Source organism: Phyllostomus hastatus, unplaced genomic scaffold (genome assembly GCF_019186645.2).
Source record: "Phyllostomus hastatus isolate PE091 unplaced genomic scaffold, TTU_PhHast_1.1 phas_contig_210, whole genome shotgun sequence".
In the NCBI taxonomy this organism is placed as follows: domain Eukaryota; kingdom Metazoa; phylum Chordata; class Mammalia; order Chiroptera; family Phyllostomidae; genus Phyllostomus; species Phyllostomus hastatus.
In genome coordinates this window covers 27,859,343-27,887,284 of record NW_025333737.1, presented here as the reverse complement: position 1 = coordinate 27,887,284, position 27,942 = coordinate 27,859,343, and the positions used below count along the sequence as shown (strand labels likewise).

Genomic DNA, 27,942 nt, shown 5'->3' with positions numbered 1-27,942 from the left:
CTAATCTCACTCCCCCTCGGCCAATCTACGCGCCCCATTCCGCTGCCCGCCCAACCAACCCGGGTCTTGAAACCAGTGGGCGAATGGACGAAGGGCGACCCTTCAACGCTAAATGCCTGGCCAATTGGGGATTCCGCGTGGCCAAGGCAGCAGCCAATCCACGTGGAGCGCGGTGCCGCCGCTGAGAGGTCCGGCCCGAATATCCCTCCGCCTTCTTCCCTCCCTCCCTCTCTCTCCCTCCCTGCTATCCGTCGTTCACTTACAGCCTCCCTTCCTTCTTTCTCCCTCCGCCACCCGAGCACCAGGCGCGCTGTGAGCTGCCCCCGGGGTCCCTCCCCCGCCGCCAGAGGAGCAGCTGCCGCCGCCGCCAGCAGCAAATTGGGAGGAAGGAAGGAAGGAAAGGAGGAAGGAAGGGGAGCCAGAGCGACTAACAAGAGGGAGCCGGTGAATGGGCTGGTGGTGACCCCCGCCCCCCACCCCACCCTCCCTTCCCACCCGACCCCCAACCCCCATCCCCAGTTAGAGCCGCCGCCCCAGAGGCCGGACCGTCGTCTTAGGAGCAGTCGTCGCCGCCACCTCCGCCATGGAGTTGATCACCATCCTCGAGAAGACCGTGTCTCCGGGTAGGACGCGGGGGCCGGGGGTCGGGCTGAGGTGATTGGGAGGGGGAAGGGAAGCCCTGGTCCCTCTGACCCTGTCCCCTTTCCCACTTTCCTTCCCCCCAGATCGACTGGAACTGGAAGCGGCGCAGAAGTTCCTGGAGCGTGCGGCCGTGGAGAACCTGGTGCGTGCCATCCCGCCGGCCCCCATTCCTCCGTCTTCCCATCCTCTGCTTGCGGGCCTTCCCGCCCTCCCGGAGGCCCAGGCCTCGGGAACCCACCCCGCCCCATCCCGTCCCCCTCCCCCCCAACCCGGTCCAACCTAACCCCGCCATCGGGAAGCCGGTGGGTGTGTCCCGCCCCGGGCCCCGGCAGCTGGCCAATGGCGCTGCGCGCCGGGGTGACTGCTGCCCAATCGCCTCGCGGCCTGAGGGCGGCGGTGCAGCGGGAGGGAGAAAGGGAGGGAAGGAGAGGCAAGTTAGGTTGCGCCGCGCTGCGTGTTCAGCAAGGGTGGGGGTTGGGGAGCCGGGCCTAGGGGCCATGTGGAAGCTCCGGGCCCGGCTCCCCGGCCTTTTCGGACTCGGGCCTGCTTCTCCTTCCTGTCCCGTGGCTCCTGTGATTCTCTTCACCTACTTCTCAGAGCTCTACCCTCTACCATTTCCCTTGGTCTGTGCTCACAGACAGGCCTGGTCCCCGAGTGCCTGTTGACCCATTCTGGGCAGTATTCTCCCTTCCCAGGCTGATGATTCCTCTCCCGGGTTTTTTTTAATTCTATGAGTAGAGAATCTACCCAGACAGCAGACTGAGGCTCATTCTTGACCTCGGGCCTGTTTCCAGATGAGATCACAGAGGAAAGTTATTCGTTTATCATAATTTAAAATTTAAGGGGTACAGGAAAAATGAAGATAAGTCCACTGCAGTCTGGACTTCTGCATAAAAATGTGGGGTGGATTGATTGAAACAGCCTTTGCCAGCAGTGTTTCTCTGTGGTGTCCCTTTCCTGTTGGGGGAATAGGAAGCAGAGGGAAAGGTGGATCATACTTGACATCTTTTAAAGGTAATAAGTCTAAATAACTGAACCACGTGTTCTTTGGGTTAATTAGGCAAATAACATAACCAAAAAATAGTGACAAGCCTATTTTATAAAATGCCTTTTTTTACTTTGCTTTTAAATGTGCTAGATTTTAGTACCTTTTTTATCATTAACTTTCTGTGGAAAAGATTTTTCCCGCTGATACAGGCTGATGATATTTCCATTTGGTGTATATTCCTGTTTCTGCTTTTGTTAAATTGGAAGAAGTCTTTTGTGTTGTTTCTGATGTCATTTAGTAGTACATAATAAGACTTTTTTTTAAGAGTTATCTTCTGCTGTGATTGCAGACCTTGTTAGTGATAAGACATAATCTGCTTTTGTTTTTTTCTGTTAAGTTTTCAGGAACATAAAAGATTATTGACAGCTTTTTCAGGGTTGAGAAGTATATTAAAATTTTAAAGGGAGTAGCTTTGGGGTTCTGCATTACAAAAGACTGAGTGTTCTCTTTCTAGAATCCACTACGTTTAGTGGACAACTCAAGTCCAGAATGTAAAGGCGCATTTAGTGTGTTAACTGTTGGTTATTAAATGTAAAATGATTTTGCCTTGACATTTTTATCTTTTCACTTTTCCCCTAAATCTAAGTACCTTTTTTTTTTTTGCTTATAAATCTGCTTTTTTCATTGTCCCACTTGCTGAACACTCACAACCAAAATAGAGAGGACTAGCTTCCTAAGTCTGTGTTTTAGGTTTATAAGTATTTGCCTCTCATACAAAATCACCTGCTTCCATGAGCTCAAAAGCCGCTGTGAGTATCATTCCTTTTGGACTAAGGTTTTTTTAATTTAGAAAAGTATTTTACTTTCTACCCTGTCATTACATATTCATTTATTCTACAAATACTGAGTACCAAGCACTGTTTTAGGTACATTAAAAAATTGAACTTGCTTTTAGTTCTGTGGGATCTAATGTGAAGATTTGGGCACTAAGTTCTTGTTAAATGCTGAAGCTGCATGAGAGACAAGATGACTTCTTTAATGTACTGATGTTTTTATAGAAGTCTTAAAGTAGATATTGTGGTGTTTTCTGGGACATAATATGTCCTAAAAAATTTAGGTTTCCCCCAGTGTTTTTGGTGCTCTGTCAGCTATCCCAGTGGACAAAATTCCCAAGAGATATTTTCATTCACCAATGCATCTTCTTTTAACAGCCTACTTTCCTTGTGGAACTGTCCAGAGTGCTAGCAAATCCAGGAAACAGTCAGGTTGCCAGAGTTGCAGCAGGTCTACAAATCAAGAACTCTTTGACATCTAAAGATCCAGATATCAAGGCACAATATCAGCAGCGGTGGCTTGCTATTGATGCTAATGCTCGACGGGAAGTCAAGAATTATGTAAGTAACTTTTGTCTCTTTTTGGTCATACAGACTAGGAAACAAGAAAAAATTTTGTCAGTTCTTTTATCATTTGCATGGGTTAGAGCTGATGGATAATAAGTTTCTAGTACCTGTACTTCACTTGATATTTGGTTTAATCCATTAATGGATTGGAATTTTTTTCACATAACTGAGGTAGACTGCAGCAGTTTGGGAAACTTAAATTAGATGCCAGAATTTGTATAGTCTCTGGAAAATTGGAGTGGTATATAAATTGATGGTTCCCAAACTTGAGTTTTCAGAATTACTTAAGGAATTTTTTAATGATATGTTTCCAAGCTCCCTCCAGAAATTTTGATTCACAGTGTGAGGCTTGGGGATATTTTTAAAATTCTATTCCCAAGTGATCCTTCCAGGCAGCCAGCACCCAGCTCTTGTGGAAATTCTGCTGTAAATAATTCTCATTGTTTGGTGGTTTAAGCATGCTACTATGTGGAGTCAGAAGGGGAATTAAATCATCTCTTGAGCCTTTCAAACCCAAAGAATTTGTGATATAAGATTGACATTAATGGTGTTTTTATCAAATACTTAGCAAATTATGCAAAACTTGCTTTAGAAACATCTGGCTTTTAAGCAAGCATTTAGAGTGGGCTGATGAGTTTTGCAGAAAATGAGTGTACTTTGTTGCATTATGGCATTCTTGTGACTTTTTGTTGAATTAGTAATTCATATTTCTAGGTGTGGCACAAGATTCAGAATATATGGACACGTGCTTTGCCTTTTTTTTTTTTTTTTTTTTAAAGGAAGCTGTTTAACTTCCTGTCCTGTATGTATAAGGCACAGAGAGCAAGTCAGGCATCATTGGTCCTTGGTATCTGAGGGGGAACCGATGGGGGATTCTTGTGTGCACTCGTGCAGGTGTGGTTGTGATACTGTCAGGTGTGGTTAGGATGTACACATAATATTTGCTGTTTGCTACTTCTAGGTGTCAGCGTTAGGTAAATTAGTGCCCCTTTAGGCAATACATTCTCTTTCTAGTTTCGTGCTTCTTTATGACGGAACTAGGTTATGAAAGGCAGCTTATTTTGAATCTTCTTTGGAACAGAGTTACTTCTGTCCACATTGGGTCTGCTTATGTAGTAACATTTTAATTCTCCTTTCAGCAATTTGATATAAATGAAGTTTATCGTTTATGTCATCACTGCAAAGCTTGATGCATATACTGTGCCCAAAATGAGATAAGACATGAATGGTACTGTAACTGACTTACACATTTTGGCACATTACTTAAAATTTTTCTAAAAATTGAATGAGAATTTGTTGCACCCTCGTGAATAAAGAAAAAATAGCAATCGTCTTGCCCTTTTTCCCTTTTATAGGTAATTAATATCTTAGTACTGGTGGTTATTTCTTTTTTGAAATCTGGGTCTTGAAGGCAGTCGAGGGTTGGTTTCTTATTTTTCTTCAGATCATTAAGCATTATCGTTAGAATCACCCCTAGTTTGTTTGTGTTTTTAAAGATTTAATTTATTTGTTTTTAGAGAGAGGGAGAGAAACATAGATTGGTTGCCTCTTACGCGTCCGTCCCCCAACTGGAGACCTTGCCTGCAACCCAGGCATGTGCCCTGACTGGGAATCAAACCAGCAACCTTCCAGTTCACAGGCCGGCACTTAATCCACTGAACCACACCAGCCAGGCTTTCAGTCCTCCAAAGTTGGATATTTGTAGTCTCTAAATTACCTTAGGTGGCCCTGGCTGAGTATAGCTCAGTGGATTGAGCGCAGGCTGTGAACCAAAGGGTCACCAGTTCAATTCCTAGTCAGGGCATATGCCTGGGTTGCGGGCCAGGTCCCCAATGGGGGCCACGTGAGAGGCAACTGCACATTGATATTTTTCTCCCTCTCCCTTCCCCTCTCTAAAAAATATAAGTAATAAATACAATCTTAAAAATAATAAGTCGTCTCAACTTACAGCAAATTTAAAAGGAGCAAAGGTAAAGGTGGATTGGATTTAGTACTCTACATATGTATGTTCTAGGAGACGGTGCAGTGTAGTACATATAAAGTCACTCTGGACCAGGAGTGCCTCTTTAGCCTCTGCCATTTTGGACAATTCATCTCGACCCCTCCTCCTCCTGTAGGCTTTTGACACACAGTTTTGTTCAAGTCCATTGTAGCTTTGGTAGCCCTAGAGAGCAAAAACTAGAATCAGTCAGAACTTACGTTACTGGGTAGAACTGTTGGGAGTAAGGGCAACCAGGGGTGGTGATATACTGTATAAGGGGGAAGGATGGGGAGTTCATTATTATTAGCTACAAAGCAGCATACTGAGTGACCTGACCTAGTCAGCAGAGCTGGCCTGAATATTTGGCAGCTATCCTTTGTCCTGTGTTCATGCCAGGGACAGTTAACTGTTTGCCTTTTGAGTGGACTGGTGATTCTTAGTTCATTGACTGAATTAGCTGATCGTGGTAATGATTAACCATGGGTCCATTGTGGCTCCATCCTTTATCTGTACCTGTGCCTTTACCCTTCTCATAAATGCTTGTATGATTGCCATCTCAAACAAGAGTGTTTAATGATAAGCAGATCTCATTTTAATTGGTGTATCTGACCTGTACTTGGAAAGAACAGTTCTTTGATTTGAGGGGACAACAGACCCTTTAGGATTGGAAGTTAAATAGTCAGAAACTTTGTACCTGCGTCTAGTGATGTTACTTGACCCCAAGATCTTTCCGTGAAAGTCACCCAGGCTGCTAAATTGTCAATGACCAGAGGCAGAAGGTGTGTTCCACATTTCATCAGTGGGAAGATCTCCTCCTTGATTCAGATTAGACTGTGGTCTACTGGGAATCAGACCCTGCTGAGTGCCCCAGAGTTCATTAGCCTCATCCTAAAATCCCACACTTGCTATCCACAAAACAAGGCTGTGAGCATCCTTCCGATACACCACCAAGCAACCTAGAAGGTGAATTTTGTCATCTCCTTTGCCTTTTTAAAGATTTTATTTATTTATTTTTAGAGAAGAAGGGAGGGAGAAACATAACATCAGTGTGTGAGAGATACATTGATAGGTTGCCTCTCACGTGCCACCAGTTGGGGACCTGGCCCACTACCCAGGCACATACCCTAACTGGGGATGGAAAAGGCGACCTTTCGGCTGGTGCTGAATCCACTGAGCCACACCAGCCAGGGCTCCTTTGCCTTTTAACGCTGTCTCCTAACTGCTACTTTTCTTTCTTGCATTGAACATTGAAGTGAGGTGTCTGGCTTTGGAGAATTCCATTTGGAAGTAGGGGATGGGTGGGGTTGGGGTTTTTTCCCCCTGGGGTCTGGGACAGGGTTGGTTGTGCAGATATCAGTACTGGGACTGTCATGTCAGTACTGAGGCTGGTGGTGGCGGCTGCTGCTGCTTATTATTATTATTTGACAATCGACCTATACTGTATATGCCTTTTCCTACTTTTCTGTGTTACAGAAAACTCAGACAAATATAAGAGATGTTCAAATATTTGTATATGTGTGTGCATGCAGGTTTTGCAGACTTTGGGCACAGAAACTTACCGGCCTAGCTCTGCCTCTCAGTGTGTGGCTGGTATTGCTTGTGCAGAGATCCCAGTGAACCAGTGGCCAGAACTCATTCCTCAGTTGGTGGCCAATGTCACAAACCCCAACAGCACAGAGCACATGAAAGAGTCGACATTGGAAGCTATTGGTTACATTTGCCAAGATATAGTAAGTGTTCCCTCATGTTGTCTAACATACATAACTGTGATTTCAGCTGGTTCTGATGTGCATGGTATTCGAAATATCTTTATCATATCATAAGGTAAACCAAGCTACTGCAAAGTATCTTGAAAGTAGAACTGCTTTGTTAATTTAGGCTTCTAAATTAGCTTATCCTCACATTGTTAATCATGCCCTAAAATTAAGAGACTTAGGTGTCAAAAACTCAAAATGGAAATCCATATGTTTGGAGAGGCATAGATCCTAGACTTTTAAGGGTCTTCTCTGTATTGGAGAATCCCTAATCTGATCCCTTCTTCATGATCCTCTGTGTACCATGGATGCTGTGTTACATTTCCATTGACTGTTTACAGAAACAGTGTACCAGCTCTTGCTGTAATTGGTTTAGCCGCTGGAACCACACGCAGTATGGTACGTGCAGCCCTCTTAAGGCTGTTGTTGCTGCTCAGGTTACCAGTGTTGGTGTCTGTTTTGATACACAGGCTGAAACAAAGAATGCTGTGGCACTTGACATGGGCTTAGACTCCTCTAATAAATTATACTACCATTTCCATTTGCACAGGAGGGCAGGGGATGGGAAACAGATGAAGTTGATGGGTTTAACTTGTTTCAGGTCAACTTGGACTACCAGACCCTGGGGTATTTTGTCCCCAAGTAGGAGTGTGTAGAGAAAGGTCAGAGAAAATCCTGACCGTTGCTCAAGTGGATTTCACACTTAACAAGGACTGCTTGTGAGGCGTGACTTCATTGTGATAGTCACTGCACTTCTCCGATCATTTCAGGACCCAGAGCAGCTACAAGATAAATCCAATGAGATTCTGACTGCCATAATCCAGGGGATGAGGAAAGAAGAGCCTAGTAATAATGTGAAGCTGGCGGCTACTAACGCACTCCTGAACTCACTGGAGTTCACCAAAGCCAACTTCGACAAAGAGGTAAGGCCTTTTGACAGAAACGTAGGTTCAGGGGGTGAGAAGTGAGACTTAAATGAAAGCTGTCTTATTTTCTTTTCTTTCTGTCTTAAGATTGTGATTTAGAAAGAACTGTCTTGTTTAGAACCATTTATTTCTAATCTAGTTAAGATTCGTGTGAGATGTGGCGGTGGCATAGAGTTAGCCATTTTTCCTCAGGCTTTTGGGAATAATGCCATCTAGAGTCTCTAAGCTTAGGGTTTCCTTTTGCGGTCCAAAGTCTGCTTTGGGATTCAAAGAAAATCATAGAAATCGGGCTGTGTTTCATAGCCCCTGAGGAAGGCGCTTTTGAAAATTAATACATAAAATTTATTTTGCCTAAAAGTGTTTCCTCATGTATTTATTTTTAATTGTGTTAAAAATAAAGTAGACAATAACAAAATTTACTATCTTATTTTTAAGTGAACATTTTGGTAGTTTGAAGTATATTCACATTGTTTTGCAACCAGCCTCCAGAACTTTTCATCTTGCAAAACTGAAACTGTGTCCATTAAATAACTCCCTGCTTTCCCCTTCCTCATTCCTGACCACCTTTCTAGTTTCTGTTTGCACGGTTACTCGACTTTCTGTTTCTGATTACTGTAGATAGGTTATATAAGTGGATCATACAGCATTTGATTTGTCCTTTTGCAGTTGGCTTATTTCACTTACTATAATGTCTTGGGTTCATGCATGTTGTAGCATGTATGAATTTCCTTTTTAAGGCTTGTATCTGTATACTGCATTTTATCTGTTTATCTGTCGGTAGCATATGGGTTGCTTTCTTCCACTGTCTGTCAATTGAGAATAATGCTGCTGTGAACATGGGTGTTGTTGGCATGAGGACCCTGCTTTCAAATCTTTTGGATATACGCCCAAAAGTGGAGTTCTGGATCATATGATCTGAAAGTATTTTTGTATATATGCTGACCCTTTACCTGGGCTTTTTGTCATGTCTTGGCCTTAGGGTGGGCAAAGTGGGAGGTCTAAGGAAGGCCAAGGTAAACTGAAGTCTTAATTGCTTAGAATATACGGGTTTTCCTTTTAGATTTCAGAAGACTTGGGATGGTAGCAAATAAAGTTCATTATTCTGTTTTCTCATATCTTGCCACATTTGATGTGGATTTGCCACCTCCCAGGACACCAGTTTTGTCACTGAAATAAAGCAGGTGTTTCTAATTCTCTTAATTTTTAAATACAAAGAAACCGGTTTTCCTCATGTAGGTGATTTTTTTTGTTTGTTTTGTTTTTTTTGTTTGTTTGTTGTGTGTGACCTACATTTTCCTATCTATTTTCTTCCTGGAGTCTTGTTAGCAAAGGTCATTTTGGGGATAAGAGATTAGGGACCTCCTTTGAGAAGACACTGTGAGGGACACTCTTTATAGCCTTCATAGTGCCATTACTGTGTCAAGGTAAAGTTGCTTGATTGGTCCAAGATTGTGGGTCCATGAGAGAGTAAGTTTTTTCTTGAGGGATAGTTTAGCAGTCTTCATATATATATGGTCTGTCTTCTAATTCTTTTTTATTTCTGCAGTCCGAAAGGCACTTTATCATGCAGGTGGTCTGTGAAGCCACACAGTGTCCAGATACCAGGGTAAGTATGAGGTCATTGAAAAATTTGTCACCATCTTTCCTGGAAAATCCCAACTCGAGCATGGTAGGTTGAAATGTTGGGAATCAGGTGACTTCAGAAATAAGGTTTGACCGATAAAAAATTTTCTCTACCAAATTGAAGAGGGAAGAACAGGACTTGGAAAATTAATATAATAGAAATTGATTTCTTGAAAAGAGCTTAAGGGAAAAATGTTTTCTGATCCACCTTGCTACCTAATTGCCATAGTTCATTCAAGTGCCTGTTTTCCAGTGCAGCCATTGAAATAGCTTGGCTATTGTTGTAACTTAAATCTTGACCTCGGAGCAGGTAGGAGTAACATCTAGTTTGAGTGGCATTAGTGAGTCTTGTCCTGCTGTGGCTTCCATGGGGGAATGAGGAATAACCCAGATGTACCATGCTTGACCCTTCGGGTTATTGACGTACCTGAGTGAAGTGTAGTTACTTTTGTCAAATTGCCTTGTTATGTTAAACTGAATGGTAAAACATTTTACCTGTTCTTTGTGAAAGGTACGAGTGGCCGCCTTACAGAATCTGGTGAAAATAATGTCCTTGTATTATCAGTACATGGAGACGTATATGGGTCCTGCTCTTTTTGCAGTAAGTACTTCCTAGTTTATGTATTTGAGCACAAACTAATTGCAAAGCCCATCATTCTTAATTGCTTTTTGTCAACTCCATAATTTTTTACTTAATATTATGAAATTAAGGAAATGTTTAAGTTCTTCAGTAGTGTGCCAAAAAAACTTGGGCTATCTCTGTGCTGGTAAAAAGAGTGTATTTTAAAATATGTCATCTGCCCTGGCCGGTAGCTCAGTTGGTTAGAGCATGGCCCAGTATGCCAAGGTTGTGGGTTCGATCCATGGTCAGGGCACATACAGGAGTCAACCAGCAAATGGGTAAATAAGTGGAACAACAAATCGATGGTTTTCTCCCTCTTTCCCCTTTCCTCTCTCTAAAATCAATGAATAAATTTTTAAAAAATTATGTTTTAAAAATAAAGTAAAAATCCGTTTCCTCTTTCTAGCTTTCATTTCAGACCTAGCTTTTATAAATCTACATTTTTGAAACCTGAACATCTGGTTATAAGAGGGATCTAACATGAACCAGCACTTAATTTGGGGCCTGGGGTTTTTTCTTTAAGATCACAATCGAAGCAATGAAAAGTGACATTGATGAAGTGGCCCTGCAAGGGATAGAATTCTGGTCCAATGTGTGTGACGAGGAGATGGATTTGGCCATTGAGGCTTCTGAGGTGAGCCGGGGAGAGGCAGTTTGGGGCGAGTGCTGTTACTCTGGCTGGGCTCTGGGACACACCTTCTCTGTGGGAGAGCTGTATTCTGACTGGGCTTAGAAAGTGTCTCCGTTTATAGAAATTTTTACCTTTCTGCTAGTCAAAGCCCCTCATGAGGGAGATGGATCAGTAATGTGGCATCTCGTGTTGCTCCCAGTCGGCCACGTGTGGTTCGTTGTGAATATTCATATTAGTACTGTGAACACAAGGGGGCAGCAGGCAGTCGCGGTTCAATGAAGTGACATCTGGTGCTGAATTGCCTTTGGAAAGTCTGTGCGAGTATGGTGTGTGTAATGCAGAGTTTACGTGAAGGAATTAGATGTGGAAAAAGGAGTTAGTCTTGCACTTTCGATCTTTGAATTATAATCTTATTTTTGTCATTCTTAGGGTCTCATAGATGACAGCTTGTTAATGTGAATTGAGCTTATAGGAAAAAAACGTCATTCTTAGGGTTGCCTTGGTCCTTTAAGGTCTAAAAGAATCTCACTGAAATAGATAAAAAAATAAATGCCTTCAAAGATGACAGTGAATGTTACCATGTGCTCCATGTATTTCTGTACAGACCGCTGAGCAGCTCTCATTGTATGCCTTAATATCATAGCTTGTTTGCTGCCGTCCAGAATTTGCATTATGTTTATCCTCAGGCAGCAGAACAAGGACGGCCCCCTGAGCACACCAGCAAGTTTTATGCCAAGGGAGCACTACAGTACCTGGTTCCAATCCTCACACAGACACTAACTAAACAGGTGAGTTACCTTCCAAACCTGGCCCGGTAAGCTATGGAAATTTGTTAAGGGTTGGTTTGCTGCGGGACAGTTTCCATGAAGGAATTCAGAAACTCTTCCACTAGTTGATGCTCTGTACGACAACGCAGGAACAGCTGAGCTGGATCTGTAGGGTCCTCTAGGGCAGGGGTGGGGTGTCTAGCACGGGGGCTGCATGTGGCCAAGGATGGTTATGAGTGTGGCCCAACACAAAATTGTAAATTTATTTAAAAACTTTTTTTTTTTGCTCATCCATTTTTATTAATCTTGTGTATTTGATGTGGGGCTCAAGACAACTCTTGCAGCGTGGCCCACAGACTCCAAAAGGTTGGACAGGCCTGCCTAGGCTCTGAGTTGTTAAAAGGAGAACTTCAGTCTTGATCAAGAATGAGCCACATACTACTCTGACTTCCTGAATGCTGTGTTGTTCAAACTGGGAGGAGAGACTTGAGCTATAAAAGTTGGAGTAAAGCCCTGGCTCGTGTGGCTCAGTTGGCTGAAGTGCTGTCCTGTGCACCCAGGGTCGCCGGTTTGATCCTGGGTCAGGGTGCATCTAGGAGGCGACCAGTGTTGTTTCTTATTTCTTCCGTTGATGTTTCTCTTTAAAAAGTAATGAACATGTCCGCAAATGAGAGTTTTTTAAAAAGTTGCAGTAAAGAAAGGTTGGAGGAAGAGGTGCAAGTAAAAAGGCCACTCACATACTTGTTAAATCTCTGGGATATTTTCATGAGTTCATTGTGTAGATGTGCACTTTCAAAATACTGATGAGGCTGGATAAGAGTTATTCTTTAAAAGTTATCCTAATGATGGGACTCAGCCCATAAAAGAAACCTCTGGTCCTTCATGATTATTAACATTAGTAAGATTCAGGGCAAAATAAAAGTAGTAGGACTTAATGAAGATGTGGATGTAATGAGTGAATACAGAAATTCTTTTATATGAAATGTACCTTGGTTATAATTGTTCCCTTTGGACTCCATGTGTTACAGTTTTTCTTGGTGAGGTGTTTGGAAATAGTCTTGCTGTTACCACGTCTCTTCTGGTGCATGGGAAATGTTACCGGAGAGCTGGCAGTGCTCTGAGGCAGCAGTGCTGTGACTCGGAGCGCTGCAAAACGTCCTTGTACACAAGAATGTAATTTGTTTTTAGGGAAGTACATGACTCTTTCAGTCTCAGAAGATAAGTAGAGATGTATTTGGTTTGAAATGGACTGGGTGTTCCCTTAAAATTTCATCTCATCTTTCCATTTTACAGTTGCTATTTTTTATCTTTTGACCATAGTATCCCTGCTTTGTATATTTTTGGTTCTGCTTTTCTGGTTTGGGAACAAAATCATTCTTCAGGTATGTAATTATCTGAAACTGCATAGGCATTGTGCCTTAAACTATTATGTGTGTGAATGGCCACAATAAGGAAGATAAAACTTGAAACTGTAATTTCATGGGCGCTCCGGATGGAATCTGTTGTTGTTGTTGTTTAATTTCTCATTGAAATACACTTACTAGCACACCAGAATCTCTCCTTATGTCTTCTCCCTAGTCAGTAGTTCCATAGATTAATTTTAATTGATTTTTAATGTACGTAGCTAGAGTCATATGGTGTATAGATTAATTCTCATTGGTTTTTGAATGTATATAACTAGAATCATACAGCATATACAATTTTGTTCAGCCTTTTACTTTGTAAGTCCAAGATCATCCTTTTCATTACATGTGGTTGAAGTTTGTTCATCTCTGTGTGGTACTGAGTGGAGTGGACTCTTCCTTCCCATCTAGATCCTATTTAACAAAGTCTATCGTGATAAACCTTAGTGAAAGAGAATAAAATATAAAGGTTTTGTGTTTTATTTGTATCCCCAAAGCTTATGTTGTAATGATATTTGGGAATAGTCAGAGTACCTTGTGAGTTAAAGTGTTGTGGTATTTTGTTTTGTTTTGTTTTTTAACAAAAATTTAACTTGTGCTATATTCTTTCTCTAGGATGAAAATGATGACGATGACGACTGGAACCCCTGCAAAGCAGCTGGGGTGTGCCTCATGCTTCTGGCCACCTGCTGTGAGGATGACATTGTCCCGCACGTCCTTCCCTTCATTAAAGAACACATCAAGAACCCGGACTGGCGGTACCGCGATGCAGCGGTGATGGCTTTCGGCTGTATCTTGGAAGGACCCGAGCCCAATCAGCTGAAACCACTAGTTATACAGGTGAAGCTGAGGGGGTTTTGGAGTGGAAAGTGAGATATTTATTGTTTGTTTAGAGTGTTTGCTTGAAAGTGTGCTCTTTATTTTAAAAAGAGCTGTAAGTAGTCATCCACAAATGTTATTACTAGGTAGCCATTTACTGTCAGTGAGGGGTAAAATATTTCTTCTACTTATTTTTTTACGAAATACATGACTTTAAAAAAATGCAGAGAAAGCCAAAAAGAAAAAGTCCCCTTGTTGTAACCCCATTGCCCAGAGATAAAGGTCTGTTAGTATTCATCCCTGCAGCCCTTTCCTGTGTGTGGAGGTCGGTCGTACTGGGGAAAACGGTCCTGCATTTGAGTTTGTACAGGTAGGACTCGGCCTTTCCGAGTACAGCCAGATGCTGTCACATCTGCATCCTGGGGTCTCTGCCCAAGTAATTTAGTAAGGACTGCTTTCTGAAAGTTCGTATGAAACCTCTAAAGAAGACTCTGTACTGGACTTTGGTGAAGAGAGAAGGATTTTTTTCACTCTTCACTTTGTTTTTATTATATTGCTGGATATTTGATGAGCATGCCTTTTAAAATGACAAAACCATCTTGATGCTTTGAGTTAAAACCTAACCGTCTGAATTTCCTCGTAGATGTTAGCCACCATGAGTTTTATTCTTTGTTTTACCGCGCTAATGGCTATCGTATTTTCAGGCTATGCCCACCCTCATAGAATTAATGAAAGACCCCAGCGTGGTTGTTCGAGACACAACGGCGTGGACCGTGGGCAGGATTTGCGAGCTGCTCCCTGAGGCTGCCATCAACGATGTCTACCTGAGTCCCCTGCTGCAGTGTCTGATCGAGGGCCTCAGCGCTGAGCCCAGAGTGGCTTCAAATGTCTGCTGGGTAAGGGGTGTTCTTCCTGATGAGATGAGGGTCTTGACCCGGCCACTGGCGAGGAAGTATGAGGTGTGGGAGAGAAATGGGTCTGCCTCACTGGAAGCCTTTTTCTGAATAACATCTCCTTTCTAATCTCATCAGTTAAAATGTGGGGGAGATGTCACCTCCATGAGCCGGTAGGAGCTGTTGACTCATGGTGACTGGTTCCTGAACCATTTAGAACAGTCATGCTAACCCAGTGGGAAAACTATCTGGACTCCGTTTTCTTTCTTCAGTTGCTTAGGGACAAGAAATTTTGATTAAAGTAGAGAGTTTCTGGCTATAAAAAAAAGTACAATTGCCGAGATGGGGGCAAGAGGAAAGGAAGGTAGGCGGTGTTAAGTGCTGAGTCAGTACAGGCTGAATGCGGTTCATTAGGGACGTTTGGGGGTGGGGGAGGAAGTTCAAATAAGGAAGAAGGTGGGGCTAAAAGCCTTTCTGTGATTAGAAATAGAAGTGGCAGGCATTTGTGGTAGGTGAAAGTACTCTGCTGTTTAAAGAGTTTTGGGCAGGATAAACAAAATATAAATTTAAGGATACCTATAAAACATTGTTGTGAGATGACCTTGACAGAAAAAGTTGAGGATTCACCGGCAGCGATTTATTATTAGATCAGTTGGAGAGGAACACTGTCCAAGGTATCTTAAGGAAAAATGAGGTCATCCTGAGGGTGGGGTTCTTTTCAGGACTAGTGTTATTAACCCTCTCTGGCTTTTTAAGGCTTTCTCTAGTCTGGCTGAAGCTGCTTATGAAGCTGCAGACGTAGCTGATGATCAGGAAGAACCAGCTACCTATTGCTTGTCGTCTTCTTTTGAACTCATTGTTCAGAAGCTGCTGGAGACCACAGATAGGTAGGTAACTTCATTCTAGCTCTTTGCATTCAACTCCTGCCTTCTGTGTTGCGGGGAGGGGGAGGCTAATCATAGAAGCATTGCAGTAGAAGATTATTTGTTTAAATAAGAGGAAAAAATGTAGACAAGAATTGTCCAGGTTACAATTAAACTCAGAAAATAGTCTCCTTTCTGTACTTAGAGAGCAGTAGTTGATCTACAGTGGTGCCTTTGCTTCGCAGTGCCTACAGTCACCAAGTGTTTGATCATGGAATAGGAGAGAGAATAGCTCTTACGAGTTTAGTTGCCACACGAGATCATTAATTGCCATTTTTTATATTAGATGAAGAACTTGGCATTAAATGCAGTTGTTTTGTAAATGAGCTTTGAGATATAGTTTTATAGGCTTATGAGTTGGGAACAGCCTTGAATTATTTTGGTTTTGTGTGAGCTGTACTTAATGAACTCAAAAGAAAACATCAAGGAAGAGGACTGTGTGTAAATTCTTCCAGGCTTACCTAGTTCACTTCTACTTCTCTGTTCAAGATAAAGGCATCTCTCACAGGTGAATGAAGAAAATTAACTACTCAGGCACCTCTTCAGTTCTCTACATAGGTCTTTCATCATTTTAACCTCTAACTTTCCCCTATAATTTTAGCCCATTTCCAAAATGGTCATTCTAAAGTTTAACCAGGTCTGGAGACCATAATGAACATAGCCATTGGCTCAAAGGTTGAAATTTTAATTCTGGTTGTATGGAGTTGCCAAACTCAAATCAGGTCTGCCATCATATGTTTCAGGGGTTCTTTTTTCTGTTGTGACAGTGTCTGCATTATAATAACTTTTCTTTCTGAGTTGGGAATTTGAGGTTTTTGCTATTTCCTTACAGACCTGATGGACACCAGAACAACCTGAGGAGTTCTGCATATGAATCTCTGATGGAAATTGTGAAAAACAGTGCCAAGGACTGTTACCCTGCAGTTCAGAAAACGACTCTAGTCATCATGGAGCGGCTTCAGCAAGTGCTGCAGATGGAGGTGAGACTTAGGGCATTCCTGGTGGTTGGCGGGGAGGGTGCGGAACTCGGAGCAGATGGCTGTATTTTCAAGGCCGTTCTCCCTATTTGATGTTTAAGTAATTGTTTTCTCAGAAAGATAGAAGGCTTATGCAAAAAAAACGGTCATAACTTAAAGTTTGCATTGCTCGTCACAGTTTCCTCATACGTGTGTTAAGTTTTGTTTACTTTCCTAAGTTAGCATCAGTAAAACTTACTTAATGGTCCTGGCAAACCCAGCAAAAATGGAAGCTTTGAGGGAATTTAGAGCCCCTTTAAAAGGTATTTATTCAGAATATGATGATTTTTTTTCTCGTAGTCACATATCCAGAGCACGTCGGATAGGATCCAGTTCAATGACCTTCAGTCATTACTCTGCGCTACTCTGCAGGTACGGTGGTGCCGTGTTGCCTTATGGCTCCGGGGCGGGGGTGGCGAGTGGACGTGCATGCAGAGCTCTGGGGTGGTGCTCATTAAAAGCTCTGATCAAAAGGCCTCGGTCTGTAATTGATTAGGAGGATAATTTTTCATTTTCCCTTGTCCATAAAGATGAAATTTGCTTTTTGCACAGTATAGGGAAGGAAACTAATCAGTTGGTGATGGTCCTCTCTTCTGTACATTGTGTTTGTGTGTGTTTGAATTTTTGTGAATTTATTTGAGTTACACAGGATACACCTGCAAGCAAGATCTTAGCAGGCTGATAAGACTGCTTCTTTACAACTGTTCTGTGTTGGGGCAGCTTTCAGTCTTGGATTTCATTGGGCTGTCCAGGTGTGATTTGATTTCTAGCCATAGTTCACCCAACTGAAAATAAAGCCTTGAGTTTCTACCATCATCTTTTGAAACAGTAGTTATTGGGAACTTTGTTATAATTTATGTCATTTGTAGTTCCTAGTGTTCCTAGACTTTCTGAGAGGCTGAGGTAATTTAAAATTATAATTTGTAATTTATTTGAAATTACATGTCACTTCTCAGGCGTGACTGGAGTCATGCAGTGGCTAGGGAAGGTATTCCTTTCTCTTCTTTCGTTCCAAAGAACAGGAAAATCCTGTGACTTGTCTGATGCTTAAGTAGGTACTAGGTTTAGTATTGAGTGATGTTTACTAGGTAACCTTACCTGTGAAATCCCCTTTTTCTTACTCCAAACTTAATGTTTTTTTAAGATTTTATTTATTTATTTTTAGGCAGGGAGAGAAACATCAGTGTGTTGTTGCCTCTCATGTAATATTCCCCCCCCCGCAACTGGAGACCTGGCCCATGACCCAGGCATGTGCCCTGGCTGGGGATTGAACCAGTGACTCTTGGGTTTGTAGGCTGGTGGCACTCAATCCAATGAGCCACACGAGCCAGGGCCAAACTTTAATTTTTTAAAGTATGGCTGTTAAGGGGTGTTTCCTTATTCATCAGACAAATATGGGAATGATCCAGTAATGTTAGCTGAAACAAATTAAAGGGTAAGGAGGGAAGTTTGAGGAAGATTCAATTAGAAAAAGCCAGGTTGACTTCATTTTATCACTTCTATTTCTTGATCATTATCTGTAAATGAGTTAGGATATAGGAAGGGTTGGTTTTTGTTTGCTTGTTTTGTGAGTACGAACTCTAATATGGCACGTCCTTTAAAGCTGAAATGGAAAGACTGGAATATGGAGGCTGCTGATGGGTTTTTGTCAGGTGATTGAAGTGTAGAAGAGATGCTTTTATGCCTGTGGGAAATCATCTCATGTTTGTTCTGAGTTGGGGAATAGAAGGGATATTAGAATGTATGTTGCAAATGATTTTGCACTGTCAAAACATTTGAGCATAAAAGGTATACTTGGCCTTTTCAAGAAAAAAAAAAACAAATTTCAAGGGACTTAACTGATTTTAAAAAGATACAGTGTTTTGATTGGAGTGTTTGTAATCAACAGATCCTGAATTCTTATTCATTTCACAGAATGTTCTACGGAAAGTGCAACACCAAGATGCTTTGCAGATCTCTGATGTCGTCATGGCCTCCCTGTTAAGGATGTTCCAAAGCACGGCTGGGTCTGGGGGAGTTCAGGAGGATGCCCTGATGGCAGTTAGCACACTGGTGGAAGGTGAGTGAGCTGAAATTGGGCAGGGAATTCAAATGCAGGAGTTAAAATGGCCATGAAGAACTTCTGACTACAAAAAGCATAGTTCTGTTTTCTCATTTATGGAGCATTGAGTTGGTTCAAAGTTGAACCAACAGTAGTGACAGTAGTTTGTGCATGACTGCCTTGCCACTCACTCTCCTTGAAGTAAATAGGGAGCCAGTTCGCAGCTCAGATTGGCAATCTTTGGAGGTGCTGTATCGTCTTCCTCATGTTTATCAGGTTTCTTTTTTCAAGGATGGAGGAAGCAAAGGTTTTATTTCTTTCCTGGTACTTGGTACCTCCTGGTTTGGCTTGTAATGTTTTGGCCTTGGGTTGACACATCATAGTGCCCGGTGTGGAAGGGAATGAAACATTGAGCGAGTTCTAGGAATTTGTGGTGGTTACATGTCTGACGATGCAGAATTGCTTTGGGAAAGCCATGTCTGACTTAGAGAGTGGGAGGAGCCCTTCAGAAACCTGGAATGCTGCTTCAGGGGTGGCCCGTAAGGCGTATCACTAAAGCCATTACTGAGAACCTCCTTGCAAACCGGACATTTCTAGCTTCAAGAGTATGTGTCCAACTGGTCTCACATCATGTGACCACCCTGACAGAGCACAGCAGTTCATTTTGGCTTCTGGCATGGCTGATTTGGATATGAAGCCCAGTCTGCTTTTTCTGGCTGGCTTAAATAAGTCTTTGATGGACTTGCCTAGGGGCCCAGTTTTAAGCTGGCTTCCAAAGAGGACATATTACAGTAAGATGAAGAGGTAGACAAGAGGCAGTGTTGCTAGCTCAGCCAGTTAACCTTGACATTCTTTGAGAGCCACACCACTTGGTGGTTGAGCCAGAGTGAAATCCTACTCCTGGTGTTGTCTCCAGGGCCTAATAGGCGCTTCCAGGAGTTACGGATTCGGTTTGATTAAAGCAAACCTTAATGTCTTCCTGAAAGGATCTGTAGTTACCTCAGGTTCCACCAAACTGTTGAGTGATGTGAACATATTTTGGGAGAGCTCAGATGGTCATTTTTGCTCACTTCTGTGATACCTGTGGTGGTAATAGTTTGTTTCCTTACAGTGTTGGGTGGTGAATTCCTAAAGTACATGGAGGCCTTTAAACCCTTCCTGGGCATTGGATTGAAAAACTATGCTGAGTACCAGGTACGCTCTACAAAAATACAGTTGACCACTGAACTTTCTGGGCCACTTGTATGTGGGTTTTTTTTTCCCCTAACAAATAAATACATTGGAAAATTTTTTGTAGATTAACAACAGTTTGAAAAAAATTCACATACATGGACCTTATAGCCAAGAAATATTGAAAAATTAAGAGAAAATTTGTTGTGTCGTGAATGTATAAAATATATGTAGACACTAGTTTACCATTTATTGTAAAGTTACTTAACTATATTATACAAAGTTAAGATTTATTAAAACTTAGCAGACACAGATCGTGCATGGGGCCAGTCCCGGTCCAGAGAAAGGTGCACAGATGTGAAGATGCAGTCAAGTTGTAGCTGCGGAGCTGACCACAGCACACGCCGTGGCACTGCGATAATTCCATAGCCACCGGTTGCCCTCGTGCTGTGCTCATTTATTTTTTTCCACCTCACGGTCATTGTGGTACAGACTGTCCTGTAGTGTAGGTAGTTCTTCCCTGGGTGTTAGCCCAAGTGTTGGCTATTTCGTTTGTTCTCAGTGTCTGAAGTAAAAGTAGCCGGTGAGAAACAGGGTGTTAGATGCATCCAAACAGAGTAGCCTCCTAATAGCAAAGCTTTTTTCTTTTAAACCATGTGCCTCAGCTATTACTGTCCCTGGTGAATATTGTCTTTTCATAATGATGTCTCTCATAGTCTTAGTTCTCTCCCTACCATATTGTTTGTCGAAATGAACAAATCTTAGGACTGATGTTTTTTTCTTGGACTCCAGGTTCAAATGATAAAGGATCAGCAGCTAGATAAAAATAATGCCTTACTCCTCCCTGCAGGCAGCCTTTTCTGTTTGATAGGTCATTTCCTTGCCTCTTTGCAGGTGTGTTTGGCAGCTGTGGGCTTAGTGGGAGACTTATGTCGTGCCCTGCAGTCCAACATCTTACCTTTCTGTGATGAGGTGATGCAGCTCCTGCTGGAGAACTTGGGGGTGAGTGCCTGCATGCACACACACGTCTGACTTACCAGTGTTTGAAGAACTCGTTAGTTGGAAACGTGACAGGGAGCTTTAATTTCCCATATTGGCTGTGGGCTTATGAAGAAGGGAATTGTTCATTTTCACAAGATGATTTTAAAGTAAGATTATAAAGTTAAAGGAGTGCATGCCCAGTGCATGGCACTTAGGAAAGAAAACCAGTAAAATGCCAAGGAAAATAAATAATAATCCTTTTATCTAAAGATAACCACTGTTAATGTGTGTGTATGTCTTTAAGGTCTAGACCCAGCATATTACTAGTTGCTAATTATTTAAAATAAAAAGAAGAAGAAAGAAAAAAGTTTGAGTCTTTGGACAGAACAAATTGTGTCTTTCAATAATTTCCTTTTCCTGTTTTTATCCTTGTCAGAATGAGAATGTCCACAGGTCTGTGAAGCCACAGATTCTGTCAGTGTTTGGTGATATTGCCCTTGCTATTGGTGGAGAGTTTAAAAAATACCTAGAGGTTGTATTGAATACTCTTCAGCAAGCTTCCCAAGCCCAAGTGGACAAGGTAAGCTTACATCTATCTTTTAGGCCTGATTAGAAGAGAGAAACTTTGACTAACATAGAATAGTAATGATCAGTATGACGGAGGTTGTTTTCTTTGTCTCTTACAGTCAGACTATGACATGGTGGATTATCTGAATGAGCTAAGGGAAGGCTGCTTGGAAGCCTATACCGGAATTGTCCAGGGATTAAAGGGAGACCAGGAGAACGTACACCGTTGAGTATACAACCAAACTTAATTTAGTTCAGTGTGTGCTTAGCCAAAGGGGCTGTGTTTTCATTCTGTAGCTTGTAAACTAGCATCTACCTATTGCTTAAAGAAGAGGAGAAAGGAACAGTGCCCTAATGAAGAAAGTGTAACTTTGGGGAAGGGTATACATTTTATTTATTTCTGCGTCCCCTTCCTTTGCTACTTTGTCTCACGTTTCTGGAGCATTGCAAGGGGTGGGATACAGCAAGGCTATTGGTGCTGGCTGCATCTGCAGCAGTGGGGGGTGGCAGTTTTCACTCAGTGAACTCAGTGAACTCTGACCCCGCCTGAATTGGGGGTCAGATTTCTTCTATCGCCTGATGTTTTTGTATTGATTGGGGAGATGTTTGTCCTTTGCCTGCTTGGTATCATGGGCCTTGCGGAATGGTTCTATTTGTTCCTTCTGCCTTATATCAATTTAAAACAAGAAAATCTGCCTCTTCTGTTGACTTGAGGAATGACATCTTACTCTGAGAAAGAATAATTTGGTGTAATTATATGCAACTATTTTGCAGCCTGATACCTGCCTGATAGGGTTAGAGTATTTGGAAATCTTGAAATGGAATGTAGTCCTGCCAGATGTGGGACAAGTTCATCAGACCTTCTCTTTCTTTTATAGCGGATGTGATGCTGGTACAACCCAGAGTAGAGTTTATTCTGTCTTTCATCGACCACATTGCTGGAGATGAGGATCATACAGACGGAGTAGTAGCTTGTGCTGCTGGACTGATAGGGTAGGTGACACCTGAGCAGAACTTCTGGTGCAGAGTTAGAGGGCGTGTAGAAAAAACATTTGAGAGTCCATTGGATGGTGATTATCTACTTTGGTACAGAGGAGATTTGTTTAATAGAACCCATGGTGTCCTGTTTTGAGTTCTCACAAATGATAATTCATTTAAGACGATAACTGTAGCTTCATTCCAGACCCTCTGAATTTCTAATTTCTCCCCAGTAAGCTTATTTTAAAAACGTATTTTATTTTTTACCAATACAAAAGTTAATTTCACGAAAGTTCAGTGTGAACATTGTAGTAAAATAGGTGCCATAGAGAGGGGACATGGGGAAGCAGTTGATTTCCCTGGTGAACACAGCCGTTCTTTGTACTCACTCCAAGGCTTTTAACATGATGGTACTATTTCCTTGTATTATCTGCTATTTCACTATTGTTCTGTTGTCCACTAGTTGCCATCTCCACACATTCATCTGTCACAAGATTCTTAAAGGGATCAAATCCCTGCAAATTCCTGGGACATGTCTGCCACCATTAATTTCAACAATAACTTCTTGTCCATAAATTTTCTAAGTCGGGAAGGTGAGCTTTGCTCAAATACTCAGTGACCTCAGATACCTTCAAATGGAATTCGTGGCCTCTCTCCCACTCCCACAGTAGGCCCTGCGTTTTGCCCCCCACTAAATTAGGCAGTGAACTCTTAGGTGTAGAAGCCACATAATACCTATGTCTGTGCCATATTCTGATGTCGGACAGCCGATTGCCTTTGTAGCTTCTGTTGAGGGTTTCTCAGATGTCATATGAAGAAACGTTGGTCCTCAGGGGCTCAAAGACTTGGGTTCTAGTCTGATTTTATCGTGAATTAGCTGTGGAATGACTGGGGTAAGTCATTCTACCTCTTCAGGCCTCACTTTTTCATCTGTTGAGGGCAGATGTTAGACTTTCTTTTCTTTCTTGCTTTTTTTTTTTTTTTTAAGATTTATTTATTTATTTTTAGAAAGAAGGTAAGGCAGGGAGAAATGGAGAGAAACATTGACCAGTTGCCTCTCACATGCCCCCAACTGGGGACCCGGCCCTCAACCCAGGCATGTGTCCTGACTGGGAATCAAACTGGAGACCTTTGGGTTTGTAGGCCAGTACTCAGTCCACTGAGCCACATCAGCCAGGGCAGACTTCATTATTTATAAGATTTTTTTCACTACACAATGCAGTGTCTTTAAAACATATCATTCATGTATTTAATTTCCACTCTGCCCCCCCAGCTGGAAAAGGTGCTGTACCATATTGAGTGACTAAACCAATAAAGCTCTCCAGGTATAAGGATCTAACGAGAGAGATCACAAGGCACCAGCTGTGCAGCAGACAGGATAGGCAGAGGCCCCAGAAAAGACTTACTCAAGATGATACAATTGAAAGGATTTGTAATGGGTTTCAGTGCATTAAGAAATTTCTACAACTGAAGAGTAGTCGGAGATTATAGCACAAAGAAATTTTAGTGCAGACACACTTGTATATAGACCAACAGTTTTTAACTTCAGGCGAGATAAATCTTAAAAGTTAAAATTTTTCTTTCAGTATTAAAAAAATAGGTGATTGAGGAAGAAGCGCACAGCTAGCTTAGCACTGGTTTGAGAGGCTCATACCACTGGTATCAGGCCAGGAGCTCATTTTCAGGTGTGTTTATTCTGCACAGGGACTTATGTACAGCATTTGGGAAGGATGTACTGAAATTAGTAGAAGCTAGGCCAATGATCCATGAACTGTTAACTGAAGGACGGAGATCGAAGACTAACAAAGCAAAAACGCTTGCTACGTGGGCAACAAAAGAACTGAGGAAACTGAAGAATCAAGCTTGGTAAGAGCTTGTCTTTACTATCTTCTTTGTGCTGCGTTCTTGGGGGGGGAGTGTTTTACTTAGACTGTTCTGCCAAGGCGGCCTTTCATTTGGTCTTTTGTTTTGTACTCTTGCGCATTTAAGTGCTTGTGAGCCAGGCCTTTGTTCCTAAGCTTTGTTAGTGGGAGGGTCAAGCAACCTCAGTCCTTCCTTGAGCCAACTACTTGATTCCTTGTCGTGATGAAGAACAGAACTTACATAATTAGAACTCACTGAAGTCCCCACATTTTGGGGGCCCTAATAAAATTGATAATGGCATTTTCTCATCATTCTCTTTTCTACTCTATTCCCCTCCCCATGCCCTTTTCTTTATTCTTCCCTCTCTTTCTGCCTTTCTTTCGTTTTATTTATTCTTAGAGGGGAGGGGCAGAGAAAGAAAGGGAGAGAAACGCCATTTGGTTGCCTCACACGCGCCCTGAATGGGGCCGGCCCACAACCCACAGGTGTACCCTGACCAGGAATCAAAACTTTTGCTTTGCAGGGCAATGCTCAACCGATTTTTCTTTACTTGACTGCAGTGCCTTTAGACATTGCTGTAGAAGACAGCCCAAGTCAGAGTTGTCTGACCCCTGCCTGCAATGTAGTTTCAATTTATTTTCCTCTCACGTATTCATTTATTTCACAAATCTCAGTAAAAATGGCTATTTTGAGTTTCTGCTTTCCCTCCTACCCTCTGATGTAGGTGCTAATGAGAACAGGTAGAAGGCATATAGGAAGAGAAGAAAAATAATCAGTTTTTGAAAAGTTGATACATTCCATTCAGGCCTCTGAGTACTTAATTGTAGGAATCAGAGAGATGTTTGGCTGTACTGGGTGTTTGTGATCTCAGAGATTGACCTTTTTTCCATCTGTTTCTAGATCTGTTACCATTGGGATGATAACCTGAGACCCCCACTGGAAATCTCCAATCTTTTGAAAAACCCGGAAGTGAGGAGTGTGCACGGATGCTGAATGTTTGGGAATGAGAGGATGAGTGAGTGAGGCTTGAAAACACACCACATTGAAAATCCTGCCACAGCAGCAGCCGCAGCCGCAGCCGCCAACAGCAACGCTGTTAGTGAGCTAAGTAAGCACTGACTTCGTAGAGAACCATAACGTCGGCCATCTTGGAAGAGAAAAAAAAACGATGGATTTACTTGCTTAAAAGAAAGAAAGTTATCTCTTCCCGGCAGAGGCTAGAACTAGCTTTTCTGTCTTGGCCAGTGTTGAGTGGAATGACCAGTTCGGGAGAGGAAGAGGGACTGGGTTCAGCTGTGGTGCTTTGTTGTAAAAGGCAGCTTGGCCTTTGCTACTGATAAGAAAGATGGAGCCTGGGTCTTGAGCCCACCTTTGGTGTACCTTGCCACACGGTACTGTATACGTGCCGGCTAAAAGGAGGGTGAGGGATTCTTTACAGTCTGAGAATGAGTGTGTGTGAGTGAGGCGGTATCCACATTCTCAACTTCGTCATTGCAGTTTCTTTTTCCCAGAAAAAAGGGGTTAGACATTGCATTTCATAAAACTAACCGAAGTTCTGTCTACTGATGCAGCACAAGAGATGTAAAAAAAAAAAAAGAAAAAAGAAAAAAAAGGGAAAGACGCTCTTTAGGTTTGTGCTTTTTTTTTTTCTTTTTTTTTTAAATTCTAGGGAAAACACTGACGAATGTTCAGAGCTCCCATCCTGATCTTTTCATCAAGGCGCCTTTCCTAATAATATGGTTCAACTGTGAATGTAGAATTGGGGGGGAGGGGGGAAGAAAAAGGAAACTCTGGAGTTAGAAGATATAGAAAAAAATAAAAAACACAATTGTTTCAAATAAAGAATGCAGACTTGAAAAGTAAAAGAAAGCCACAACCCAAACAAACCAAACGTTAAACGCTCAGATTGGCAGCACAAAGGGAAAGCTCTCTCTGACATGTATCAAGGCAGCCTGAACGCCCCCAGAAAACTGTGCCAAAGAGGTTAGGAAATAAATCCACAATAAAGTAAATACACACTTACAGTAAACTTCAGGTAACTATTTTGGATTGCGAACAAGGATAAATTTAATGTTCAAACAATCTGATAAAATAACCATTTGGAAACTGCTTGGCCTTCTGTTCTCTTATTTGATTGACTGCAATGCGGTATTGGTCTCTTGCTGCACTTCAAAACCAACTAACCAACAACAACGAAAAAAGAATATATATAGAGAGAGACTAGAACTCTTGTGATGAAAGTGGCACTTGAAAAAGGTTATATTTTTCCACTGAAGTTGAAGATTAATAAAATGGTGTCAAACATTCCCCTGGTCACACGCTTTAATATTTTTTTAAAAGTGTGATGTGCTGTGATAACCATAAATCAGACTTAATTATTTTCCCTTTTACACGGGGAACAGGGCACCCTGAATTTGGGTTTTAGACTCTCAGCAATAAGGGATGTTGGTGAGCTTTGATCCTCTTTGGTTTTGCAGTTATTAGGAATTTTTGCTGGCATTTTGAATATGCTGCTTTCAAAAACAACCAAGGACGATTTTTTTTAAATGCTTCCTAGTATTTGGAGGATTAAAAAAACAAGACCTTAAATTCCCACTTTTGTTTTCATTCTAGCAAAAAAATAGGGGCTTGTGTATTTTCTCTGCCGTTTTTTCCCTTCCCTATCCAAGCCTTGCATTCATACGTGGGCTTGGCTCAGTTTTGCCCATCCATATGGCAGCATCTCTAATAGCTCTTGTACAGGGTATCAGATATTGTGCCTTTTGGTGCCAGGTTCAAAGTCAAGTGCCGATCTATGAACCAGTGTACAAAAAAAAAAAAAAAAAAAACCAGGTGTTTGAAGGAGAGGCACTCTTGTGAATAGAGTGCACCAGCTCTTAAGCCCTACTTAGAAGAGACCTGGCCCGCTAATGCCTTGTTTAAATTTTAGTTGTTCCTCAAGGGAAAGGATGATGATACACTAACCATTCCTGATAGATAGGGTTTGGTCAGGGCTTAGGGATGGGGCAGGAATATGGGGGAGAAAAAAATGATCATTCCTCAGTGCTACCCATTTGTCCTGTGTGGGCTGCTTAGCTAGACAGCAGGAGAATAAAGTACACCAAGAACCATAATGGAAACAAAACCTTCCGTGTGTTTTGTCATGTTTTGTTCCAGGGAAGCAGTTGATAAGTGCTGTTGTTAATGCTTTCTCCCAGATCCACTCAGTGATGGAGAGGAGGAAAATTGGCTGGTTGGATTGTGGTCTTGGTGCCTCGCAGTTATTCTGCACTGGTTATGCATTTAATCTTTACTAGTAGAGTTACCTTTGGCTAGTGGGTTTTCCATAGCCTGGGTATTTATCCTTAATCGATTGTACCACCTAAGGCAACTGGATGCGAAATGCATTCTGTCCATTCTGTCTGGGCCTTCCCCACCCTAGTCTTGGCACATTCCTTCAAGAATGTAGTTACCGTCTGCTTGGGAAGATGTCAATGCAAACGTGAAGAAAATGGGCATCGGACTAGGCTTTGGTTTGCCACAAGTGGCAGCTGCCTGTATCAATTACAATTACATTTATTAATTTTGCTTTTCATTTTTCCAAGTTCCCCTCAGCTCCCCTGTTGACCTGTTGGCTGTCTAAAGGCAACTGTTACATTGCCTTAGGGACTTGTGGAGAAAGGGAGGGGAATTGCTCAGTGTAGTGTTTTCACTTTCAAAACCAAGTAATCTAGTCACTCATATTAAGGAAGTGTGTTAGTCTGACTTTAAGAGAAATCCAAACTCCATCAGCTTTTGATAGCATCTTGGTTTTCGAAACAACTCAATCTGTAATTGGCATTTAGAATGCCCTTGGCATGCCAGTCTGTGATGGCATTAAAGACCTGTTAAAACACTTGAGCCCAACTTTATTAACCAAAACTGATACCACCACCTTTATCTTCTAAATAAAGTCCGCTTTATTTTTATTTTGAA

General features: G+C 42.1%; 1 protein-coding gene and 1 pseudogene across 1 annotated transcript; one reads left to right on the top strand and one right to left on the bottom strand.

Moving 5' to 3' along the window:
• The first annotated feature begins 231 nt into the window (after window positions 1–231).
• Window positions 232–27,942, top strand: KPNB1 (karyopherin subunit beta 1). The gene is made up of 22 exons (XM_045835972.1): window positions 232–623; window positions 726–784; window positions 2,842–3,024; window positions 6,541–6,741; window positions 7,536–7,688; window positions 9,238–9,297; window positions 9,826–9,915; window positions 10,460–10,570; window positions 11,254–11,355; window positions 13,353–13,577; window positions 14,261–14,452; window positions 15,206–15,336; window positions 16,205–16,352; window positions 16,689–16,760; window positions 18,303–18,447; window positions 19,541–19,623; window positions 20,494–20,601; window positions 21,017–21,160; window positions 21,267–21,372; window positions 22,026–22,140; window positions 23,830–23,991; window positions 24,889–27,942. Coding segments are annotated over exons 1-22 (2,631 nt in total). The 5' UTR covers window positions 232–583; the 3' UTR covers window positions 24,890–27,942.
• LOC123816795 lies at window positions 22,511–23,804 on the bottom strand (annotated as a pseudogene).

Bases quoted from the DNA above. Each gene is read 5' to 3' on its own strand.
- KPNB1 (XM_045835972.1), top strand. From the start codon at position 584: ATGGAGTTGATCACCATCCTCGAGAAGACCGTGTCTCCGG. The intron at 15,337-16,204 runs GTAGGTAACTTC...ATTTCCTTACAG, and splicing joins CTGCTGGAGACCACAGATAG to ACCTGATGGACACCAGAACA. The intron at 22,141-23,829 runs GTAGGTGACACC...TATTCTGCACAG, and splicing joins TGTGCTGCTGGACTGATAGG to GGACTTATGTACAGCATTTG.